The following is a 10,948-nucleotide window of genomic DNA, read 5'->3' on the forward strand; positions in this document are numbered from 1 at the left end:
GCAGCGAGCTTCACAGGAATGACTGACTGGAGTAAGAACACGGTAGATTTCCACCTGCGCCCGCCTGCTTCCTCATACCCTATCCCGGGAACCCTGCGCAGCGATGGAGTTGCTAATGGGCCCATTTTACAGACAAGGAGACCGAGGCCCAGCGGGGCAGCTTGACAGAGCTGAGCCTTGAACCGGCTGTCTGGCTTGCCAGCACCCCCAAGCTTGCGGACTGGCCTCTCCGCGGAGTGTCCACCTGGCTCCAGTCGCCTCTCTGCCCCTGCCCTGGGGCTTCTCCGAGCTCCTCTTTCTCTCCTCCTGCCTGGGGGTCTCGGGATGAAAGGAGCCGAGGCCAGCGGCCTCTCCTGCGCACAGAAGCACAGGCGACACAGCGGCCTTCCCGCCAGCCCTGCCCTCGCAGGGACCTTGGGAAAGGCCCGCCCCTCTCAGGTCTCAATTTCCTCAAATACTGAGGGTTAGTCTGGCGATTTCTGTGGTCCCTCGGACTGTGCTCTTCGTTTTCTAACTCCCAAAGTCCTAACTTGGCTTCTAGATTCTTCTTCACCCAGGGATCCGGCTTGGCTATCACACAGCGAGGCCGCGCTGGGCACATCGGGTCCGCTCGGTATCTTTCCGTTCGTTGCCGGGAGCCGGAGCAGGTCCAGGAGTTCCCGCCGCGGCGCAGGACCGGGCTGGCCGCTAAAGCCTCCCTGACGCCCGCGTCCGGACCCTCGCGGCTCCGCCAGGCCCCGTCCGCCTCCCGCACCGCCTCCCGCACCGCCTCCCTGGCGCAGTCTCCCGAGAACAGCTTAAATCAGTTTCGGATGCTGCTTCCGCGCTCCCACCCTTCGTCTTTCAGAGCCACGGGAGGGGCGCACGAGTCATTTTGCGTAATTGAGGTCTTTCTAAACGCTTCTTTTCCTCTGCCCCAGGCACCCAGCTCCTCTTCTCTCCAGTCGCAGACTGACTGGAGGGGGAAGGTCTGCAGGCCCCAGGCCTCCGAGCGCAGGGAGGCGTCCGGAGGCTGCTGGCCCACCGTGCAGGCGAGCGCCCCTGCTCCCAGCTTCAGCGCTGCAGGAAGCGCTGCGGTCTAGATCACCGCCTGCTCCCCATTTTGGAGGAATCGGGACCCCCTTAGGTTCGGGACTATTTCCAAAACTCTAGGGCCACATAGCTCTCCCCGACCCCTCCTGGAGTTCCAGTCTCGATGTTCACGCCCAGGAGACGCCCAGGCCGCCCCTCAACTAGACCACTAGGAACAAAGCACAGGGGCCCGGTGCTCAAGGGCCAGACCACAGCCAGCGCACCCCTGCAACCTGCTCAGGGCCAAGCAATTCGGGGTCCCAAGGCCTGCAGCCTCGCTTCGCAGCACTGGAACCTACAGACCCAGTTTAATGTTTGCAGGAGCAGATACACACCGCTTTCCAGTTTTTAGCCGCTTTCCTGGAAAGCCCCAAACAACAAGTGGCTAGCAATCAGCCCCTTTCTCCAGGCCTCAATTTCTGGCTCACTTGAAATCATTTAATCTTCTGATCATGTCTTTGTAATTTGTATTTCCAGTGGAGTGGGAGGGGGACAGGAGAGAAGGCTTATGTCCTGTCTGGGCTCCACACCTGCTTTGCAGTATGTGGATTAAGAAACGGTTCACCCGAGCAAACCCGTTACCATCCCTCCTCCCAGGGTTGGAAGGAGACTCGGCTCTTAGGAAACCCAATTCTCCTTTAATTTTCACTGAAAACTTCAGCAGGGGAGGAATCATCTCTACGTCGCTGGAGGGCCGACAAATAGCGTCCGCTGGGCCGCGGCTCCCAGCGGGACGGGCGGGAGCGGGGAGGGGGGCCCCTCGGTTGATCGGGCTGGGAAAGGAAAAGAACTTTCCCTTCTAAGAGCTCTGGGCTGTGGCAGCCGGGTCACAGGCTCCTGCTCCAGGGAGGAAAGTGCCCGCCTGGCCGCACAGCGCAGCTGGAAGGCTCCGGCGAGGACAGGCCACCGCTTCTGGCCCCCTCAGCTCCCTGGCCAGTGGCGCTCAGCTCCCCAGCCAGCACGCTGCCGAGCTGGAGGTCACGCTGGGGGCCGGGCCCCAGGAGCTCCAGCCGGGAGGTGGTGTACAGGGCAGTTTATGACCCAGAGACGATTACAAATAACAGGCTTATTTGGGGCGCCCACCGCAAAGAGGGCGAGTTTACTGACTTTAGGTCGATTGCCGGGCCTGGAGCTGCCTTAATGGAGGCGCCCTGCGCTGGAGAGACACCTGTCGCGGCTCTGCAGCGACCCTCCCCGTGCCCTGGGGCTGAAGTGGCCTCCCTAGGCATGCACCGGCGTCTGATGCTCCAGAGGCTGCCACAGCTCTAGTGGCTCCTCGGCCTTCAGGTTGGGGGGTACCCATCAGGTGCTGGAGCAGAGGGTCTCAGACAAGCACCCTAATCCCTTCCGCCAGGCCGCGGCCAACATGGCTGGGGACAGAGACATTGGAAGGTGGTCGGTTCAGAACCACCGGGACACCAAAAGGGATGCTGTGGTGATCGGGCCTCCTCCAGCCCTGCTGCTCAGAGGTGCCCGCCTGGCAGCTACTGTCACCCACGGGCCGTGTGCTGGCAGGGAATGCCCACCCAGTGCGCCACCACTTCTGACCGCTGAGAGCCTGCTGGGCCCGTGGGTCCTGGCGACCCTTGCCCACCATGGCTCCTGCCCCTCCGGGCTTATAATCCAATCTAGAAAAGAAGACTATGCTCAGGCCCGCCTGCCATTTCCGAATTAACCGCCTCCCTTTCTCTCCTGCCCCATCTCGGCTCACCTGTTCGAGGTGAGTCTCTCCCACCCGGACCTCCAGAGTCCCAGCCCCAAGAATGGCGAGCAGAGAAGAGACCACCTGAGAGGCCTGAGTCTGAGGCCCAAGTCCCTGCAAGTGTTCTGCTGGGAGCTGGGGCCTGCAGGGCCTGGGCCTCCTGGTGTACTCCACTCTCTCCCAGGGACCAGCAAGCACCCTTCACCTCCGGCCCGGGTGCACTGTGCTTCCCCTCCACGGAAAGAAAGTAAGAAGGAAAAAAATAAAAGGGGGAGTTAAAGAAATGAAGAAAGGAAGGAAGGAAAGAAGAAAGACCAGATTGGACTAGTACGCTCATGGAACGATCCCTGGTTCGCCCCCCCTACCCCCCAGCCCTGGGCCAGAAGATGGCCTGGTGTCTCTGGCACCAGGGCCCTGGCCCCTCTCTCCAGGAGGAGACGAAGTTCCCGGAGCGACCTCCCCAAGATGTTTTGGCACCAGCCGGAAGGCTCAGGCAGCCCCTCCGGGCCAGCTCTGGCCCCCCGCTTGGGCCCCCTAGCGCTCCCGGCCGCCCACCTGCGGCCTCACCTTCGGGAAAGACAGCGCGCATCTTCAGGTAGCTCGTGGTGAGTCGGATGATGGACGCCTTGTCCAGCTGCGAGGTGATGGCCGATGGCAGCGGGAGCAGCTTGGCCAGCTCATAAAACTCGCCATTTTCCTTCTCCCTCCTGGTCTTGGCCGCATTCTTCGACTTCTCCTTCATCGCGCCTCGGCTCCGGGCATATTAGACCCGGCCGTGCTCCAGGCCCGCGGAGCTCCGCTCTGGCTGCAGCGGCGGCGACGGGGAAGGGGGCCCCGCAGACGAGGTGAGTGGGGCGCCGGCCGCGGGCAGGTGCGTGAGGCCGACCAGGGGCACCAAGACGCCTTTCTGCAGCCGTGGGCCGGGAGCTCGGCGCAACCCGGGGACGCCGCCCCGCGCTCCTCCCGCCACCGCCCCGGGCGCAGCCTCCTCCGGGCCGGACTGTCCCGCGGCGACCCGAGCCCTGGCTTCCCGCTCGCTTCGACTCGCTCTTCCTTCCTCCCTCTTGTCTCCCCTGCCTCGGCTTTCCTTAGGGGTGGAGAGTGGCCGGCGAGGAGGCGGCGGTGCTGTTTAGTCCTTGGCCGGGTGTTCGTACCCGCTGCCGTGAGGCCCCTCTAGGCTGGAGGACGGCACGGGCGGCTGCGGCTGCGGAGCCATGGAGCGGGAGGGGAGCGGACGCGGCTGGGGCCGGCCCGGGTGCGCTCTCCTGCCCTCCCTGGCGGTTCCCTGTGCCTGGTGATGCGGCGCCCGGAGCCCGCGATCTGTCGCGAGGCGCAGAAGCTCAGCGGTCCACGTGCAACCGAGCCGCGTTTGTTTATGGCGGACCCGCCTTCGGGCGGAGCACTCGGCCGCCGCGTCCCGGGGAGGAGGGGGGGCAGGAAGGGGGGGAGGGACCGCGGCGGGGGCGGGGGCGGCCAACCTCGCCTACCGACCCCACCGCGGCCCCGGAGTCACAGGCGCGCCTCCCTGTCGCTGCCTCCAGGGACTCTCCCGGGCGAGACCCGCGCGCTCCCGGCCTGGAGGAAATCGCGGTGAGTGCACAGGGCGCGCGGCGGGGACCGGCTCTGGCGGGCGGGTCGCGGGACCTGGGCGCTAGGAGGAGCGGCGGGGAGGGGCTGAGGAGGAAGCTAGGGAGGAAGCGGTACGGAGACCTCGTCTGTGGCTCCGGCGCAGGTACTGCGCGGGCGCTGCCTGAGTGCCCTGCGGAGGACTGAGTCCTCCGAGCCCGCGCGGGCCCCGAGCCCTCGCTCTCCCCAGTTTGCAGGTCCGAGAGCCGAAAGTGGTGGCGGTGGGGAGGCCAGAGGGGAAGGACCACCCCCCTCCCCAGGAAGCGGCGCGAGTAGGGCTCGGAAGTGACCCTTATGCCCTTTCTCTCCTGTAAACAGGAGAGCGAAAGGAGATTGGCGCCTTCCCCGGAGGGGTTGGAGGCCGCGGGGACGCGCGGATCGGACGGAGAGAGGGGCGGGGGAGCCGAACCTACCGGTGAGGCCTTGCCCTGGGCAGCGGCGGGAACAGGGCCCAATAGTACCCGTCCCTGCAGCCCGATCCAGTGCGGCAGGAATTTCAGGGAAGCCGGCTGGGGCGGGTGCTTCAGGGCGAGGAGCACCGAGCGAGGGTCATCGGACAAGCGTTCGTGGTGGCCAGGGTGATGGGGGCAGGAGGCAGCTGGCGCAGGGAGGCGCAGTCGGAGACTGCGGCCGGCCGTGGGGCGTCCCGGCGCCTTCCCTCAGGGCCACACTGGACCTCGAGTCCTCTTGTATACCCCACCTCACTGTCGGTGCCTGCAACCCCGGAGGATCCTCCTAGCTACCCCGGCCACGAGGTAGCCCCCATCCCTTCCCTTCTAGAAGCCCGAACCCTCCGGACGCAGTGTGGACGCATGCACTGGGAGGACCCCAGCTTCCTGGAGGCGGGGTCAGAGGGCAGCCGCAGTGGACGCAGGGCGCGGGGTCCTGGGGTCCCTCGGACGTGTGCCGAGGCTGTAGGCTGTGGGGGCCTGATCTGGAGGTCAGCTCGGGAGGGGAGACGCCGGAGCCTTAGGGCCCAGCGCTAGGATCTCCGTTCTAGGTGCCTTCTCTCTCCCCCGGCCCGGGAGGAGCCTGCGGCTCCGCGCGCTCACTGCCGTTACAATGACTTGGTGCTCGCCTCCCTCCCCCGCGTCTGGAGGGCAGGGCCTACAGCGACCTCGTCGGCAGCAGGCGCTCCTGACCCCTTTCCAGGGACCTCTTTGAAGGTCAGAAGTTCGATGGCGTTGGAGGCGTCGTAGTTCCCTCGGTGGGCAGGACATCGTGCGCAGACCCGGGCTCGGCCTCACCTGCCCCGGCGCCCTGCGGAACCCACAGCCGTGGCCTTGCTCGAAACCACCGAGCCGCGCGAGCTTCGGAGTTGGTGCCTCCCCACCAAATGCCGGGCGCATGTAGGAACCAGCGCTTTTCCTTGGGGTTTCGGATCCAGGAGCGCTTTCCTTTTTCCAGCCGTGAGCGCAGAGGGTCGGGGGTGGGGCGCGCGAGCGGCTCGGGTACGTAGTGGCCAAACGCAAGGCTCCCGGCCCGCTTCCCCGCCCGGAGTCCTGCACCCCGCTGCGGGGACAGCCGTGGTCTCCCGGCTTCCGGGAGAAGGAGCTCCAGGGGGGAAGGGATTGCCGGCTGGGCCCCGCCGCCGCTTGCTCAGGCCGCCCCCGTGTGCGCTCCGGCACCTTCCTGGCTTCGGGAGGATTTAAGGCTTCCCTCACCCCCACGATTTCCGATCCTCAATTATGGACCCGGGAGAATTCCTCCTGGGCTTGAAAGGGATTACCCAGATCGCAGAAACATGGTTAAGTGCAAGTGGGAGAAACTCGACAAGTAACAGGAATAGAAACGTTCCTTAAACCAAAGTTCCCGGATTTCACGGGAAATTGTACTTGAGATCTCGATACCCGCTTTTCAGCAGTGGCAGCCGCTGTTGCATCTGCGAGACATGTTCGAATCGCGTGGTGTGAGACGTAGCATAACGGAGCGTTGGAAGATTCACAGATGTTTGGCTGTGGGGCACTTTAGGGCCCACAGTGTGCTCCAGCAAATGCCCAAGCGGGCCTTTTATCACCTTCCCCCCAACACATTCATTCAACACACACACACAGCGCGCGGAGATGGGCCTGGGCTCCCGCACAGCACCACCGAAAGAACACAAAGTACTTCGGCGCGAACTTCGAGGTTTCCCCAGTTGGGAAGAATAGTGATGTCTGCGTGGAATGGCGAAGGAAGAACCCCTGAGCTTGGATGGGGTCATCCTAGGGCTCTCCCTGCCGAAGGGAAAGCCTGAGGCCCTTAGGACACCCACAGGATAGAAGCTCTGTGTAAATTGGAAAAAGCACTAAACGCGTGCTAATTGGAGTGATCAGAAGCCGGTGGCCGCCGGTTGGGACACCTACTGCGTAGTCCTTGCTCCAGGCTCCTGGTGCAGCGAGTACCTCCTAGTCTATACTTTGAGTCGAAAGTCGAGCGCTTCGCGCAGAGCACGGAGACGGGCCCGCAGGGGAGAAGCATAGGGCAACGAAAGACCCCTCAGTCCCGGGCATCACCCAGAAACGGCGGTTCTCCTACTGGCCCGGAAGGAGTTGGCAGAATCTATAATGACGAGAGGCCGGGGGCAGGAAGAGGGCAGGTGGAAAGAGGGGTCGGACCATGAGTCCAATAAGCTTTTGCAGCGCTTGCGGGACGCCACCAGCCCCAGTCTGTCCTGCTTCCCAGCGCCTAGGCGCACCCCGAGGCGCACGAGCACGCCTCCGCATACCCCCCACCTCTTAGAAATTTTCCATTAGGAAGCTGATCTGGAAGAAATTGAGGCCCTAAGAGGAAAGGGGCGGGGCCCGGCCGCCCCACATCTGCTTGGATTTTCCGCTTCAGATGCTCCGCAACTGTTTTTCCCCGGGGCCGCACCCGGCGCCTACCTGAGGCCCATCCTCCGCGGAAACCGACTTTCGCGTGAGATCAAGGGGAAAACGCGCAGATGTTCCACTAGGGATGGGCTGCTGCGGTGGCAGAAGGGGATCAGAGACTTTGTCCCTAAGGAGGTGGGGAGGGGAAGACTTCTCCCAGGCCTAGCACTAGATTTGGGGGAAGGGGTTGGAAACTCTGAAGTGCTGTTTAAGGAGAACTTCAACCGCCCAAACAAGCCGAGACAGCAGGAAACCCAGGACTATGGACATGTGAACCTATTCGATTTATAAACTCTTGTCTACACAGGCAATTAGCATGATGTGGTTACTTCAGAAAATCCCGCTTGGGTTCAGTATCACAAATGTGAGTATTTCAAGGCTGGGAGGCGCGTTTGGTCTGAGCTATCTGAAAAGTTACTTCGATTTTTCACTCCTTTCCTTGTGTAAGACCCGTGGAGATATCATCAACTTTTTCTGGGGTCATTGCTACTCCCAGAAAGGCTCGGACAACAGTTACAACATTACTACCCATTGTATAAAAGTAATTACAGATATCCAGAGCCATTTCGCAATGATTCGTTCCTTGAGAGGTCGAGACAGTAACTCGCTCTGCTCACACGTTCCTAAGTAGTAGAGGGAGAGAAGTTTATTTCTTTTTGTTTTGTTTTGCTTTTAATAAGTTGTTTCACTGGAAGTTACCCCTTAGGAGAAAGTGTTCGCTTTTAGGTTGGTCGGCTTCTCTCTGATTATTTGATTACATCACAGTAACTAGGGCAGATCCGCCCTCCTGCACAGGGTCCTGGGGTCCCTTGGTGCTTGTGTGTTCAGTCCTCGGCAGGGTGCCCCAAGTGGCTCTGCGGGGGGGGGGCAGGGAGGGGAGGGAAGGAGGCACCATCCAGTGGGGGATCATTCCCACCTCCCAGTCGCCTATCCCGGCCTGCTCGAGGCTGACTCTGCTCCTTGGGATTCCGGAAAGAGCGCAGTCCTTCTCGGACTTGGTTGTCCGGGACGACTTCGGGTTCTGGGATTGTGGGCTTGAGGGGGCCCGCCGGGGCAGTGCCTCCTATCCGAGGGACAGAGTAGCTACTGCGTACTTCTCTCCCTCACTCAAGGCGATGCATTTACGGATCAAAATCAGTGTCACTGGTAATTAATTATAGTGATTAGCACAGTCCCCAGCGAGGGCCACAGGGAGCCACTGAAGCCGCGCCAGGTTTGGGGAAACGGCCACACGTTTCTTCTAATTTTACCTGGGGGGCGGGGGGGCGGTGGTGAGAGGGCAGCCCTTTCCTCTGCACTCCTTCGCTGTCTCCCAGCCCCAGCCCCGCTTTCTCCCCCGTCTCTGAGAAGGTGCCCGGGACTTTGGCACCCCTCCCCGTTGCACACACATCCGGCGTCCTCCGGAGAGAGCGAGGATTCTATTCTGTTGGAGCGCACGCAGCGCCCGGCGCCCAGGGGCGGCGCTCAGGGACCAGCCAGGGATCCGGGCCGTAGGAGAGGGGAGCCGAGTGTCCTGCGCCGACCTCCTGCGCCCTTTCTACGACCCGGCGGCACGAAGCCTCCGCAGCCCGCTCCCAGAGTGCTCTCGCTCCGGCTTAACAGAAACGTCGCCTCAAAGTCCTGGTTCGGGGAGAGGCAGCCCATCCGCTCCCCGGCAAAACCTCGCTTTTCGCCTCCAGCGAGCCCGCGGTCATGTCTGGAAACCCTTGAGCTGGAGGAGTCTTTGCAGTCTGGTGTGCGCTGAAATTCCTCAGTGGTTATATCAGTGACATGCCGCCTTGAAATCCGAAAACTAATTAGTTCATTAACGACGGCGCTGAAACCGCCTTTCAAAAAACATCAACCAAAACTTTTCCTTAAAAAAAAAAACTACCCACCAGAGACATGTTTCTGCACATCAAAGAAAGCACAAACATGATAGGCTTAATTTTCTTTTTCTAGCAGGTAATAATAGGAACAGCCAACCCTTAATGTAAGGCTGACTATAATATAGGGCTGTTACAATGCTTTAAAGACACAAACTCGTTTTATTTAATTAATATAATTATTAATATAATGTTCGCAAAGCAAAGCGAACATTGAGGGAAACCTCCCTAATCTAAACAAATCTGTAGGAAGAGGTACGCTAATTCATTCGCGGTTTAGTAGAGAAAGTTACAGAAAGGCCAGCGGGCAGGCGGGCCGGCTGGATTGGCTCCCTCCAGCCTGGCCTGAGCGCGCGCAGCCGTCCCAACCCGGGGCGTGAGCATCTTCCTGCTTCGCGCAGAGTTTTATTTTTTTCTTTAGTTTTAAGGGCTGGCATGGAAGGCGGGTTTCCTGAGAGGTGTGTATCCTCTTCCATCCGTGGAGAAGGAGGAGACGCCCACAGCAGAGGGCCGTCCCGCGTCAGAGGTTTCGGGCGCGCCAAAGCCAGATTTCAGAGCGGCAGGGGGCCACGCCGGTAGGGGGACCGCACCCCATCCGGCATGGCACGCAGGCGGTGGCGGGGCCCCCTCGCCGGCTCTCCCTGTCCTGGGACGAAATCCCGCTTTGGAACCTGCGGGTCCCACTCGGGGACACGGGCCAAGCTTCAGGCTTCCCCGTCGCCAGAGGTCTTCTCAATTCCGCAGAAGAGACTCGGGACTCCTACTCTCCGCGCTGGGTGAGGGCCCAGAAGGAGATTGTTTCCGACAGACTTTGCGGTGTGGTTCCCGCCTTTTGCGCTCTCAGAGTCTCGGGATCGCCCGCGTGGTTAGAAACGCGGCCTGGGCAGGTTGGCGGAAGGGGGCGCAACGCGCACGGCCACTGGAGAGGCTCAGTAAACACGGAGGGGTCAGGGGCCTCGGTGCGCACGGAGCCGGCGCAGTGCACGAGGGAGTGGGGAACTCGAGAGCACGCGTGCGCGCAGCGTTCACGGGTGGGGCGCAGTGTACACTGGAGAGGGCCTCGGTCCTCTCACGTAGCCAGGCGGGCGGGGAGCTGGAGCGGACGCGGGTGTGCTGGGAGGTGTGCGGCACGCTCACTTGCGTGAGTGGGGCCGTGCGGACCTCGTCTGGTGCTAGCCGGTCTCCCGTGCTCCCTGTACACGCTCGGCCTCGTCTCCGCTCCTCCCCCCAGATTTTTTCCACGTGGGAAGTAGGGACCAGAGGGACCCGGGGTCCGCGTGAGGTCTGGGGAGTGGGTGAGAGCTGGTGTATGTGGATGAAGGGAAGTCTGGTGGAAATTAAGAGGCCCGTACTTTCATCTTGGCGTCGCCAAAGATCCCTGAGCCGTCCCCAGCTCGCGCGCTCTTAGACCGAATCTGGAGTCGAGTTCTCACGCTGGCGGCTCAGCTTTCTTGGAGGGAGATCCGGCGCGGTTCCCAGATCGAGGAAGAAGGTCCAGCTCCCCTCCGCCGTTCTTCTCCCCCTCTTAACTGCCCCAAGACAAAATTCCTTTTAGGTGCCAGAGCAAATACCCTGGAAGAAGAGGTACGGGGTAGAGCACGTTTTCGTATAAAAGGAGAATTTTAAATTTAACACTTTTCCTCAATTCAAGAATATTTTCCCTGGCAAAAGTATCGGTTAGCTGATAAACTACAGGGTGGATTCAAACCGTGTGGCTTATGAATATTTTTGGCCCCAACTCCAGCACCGTCTTCATTTTTTAGAGAGCGGAAACAAAATAATCTTGGTTATAGCACCAACGTTCTTTTCGCCCAGCGGGTGTAGACAAAGAC

General features: G+C 61.3%; 1 protein-coding gene across 1 annotated transcript in view; it reads right to left on the bottom strand.

Annotated features, from left to right (window-relative positions):
- The window catches only part of SIM2 (SIM bHLH transcription factor 2), a 44,501-nt gene extending 40,986 nt beyond the window's left edge, over nucleotides 1-3,515 (bottom strand). The window contains exon 1 of the mRNA XM_030880868.2: nucleotides 3,341-3,515. Within this exon, the coding sequence (XP_030736728.1) occupies nucleotides 3,341-3,515 (175 nt within the window). The remainder of the gene's footprint in view (nucleotides 1-3,340) is intronic.
- Between the last annotated feature and the right edge of the window lie 7,433 nt (nucleotides 3,516-10,948).

This window comes from Globicephala melas, chromosome 4, assembly GCF_963455315.2.
Source record: "Globicephala melas chromosome 4, mGloMel1.2, whole genome shotgun sequence".
Taxonomy (NCBI): domain Eukaryota; kingdom Metazoa; phylum Chordata; class Mammalia; order Artiodactyla; family Delphinidae; genus Globicephala; species Globicephala melas.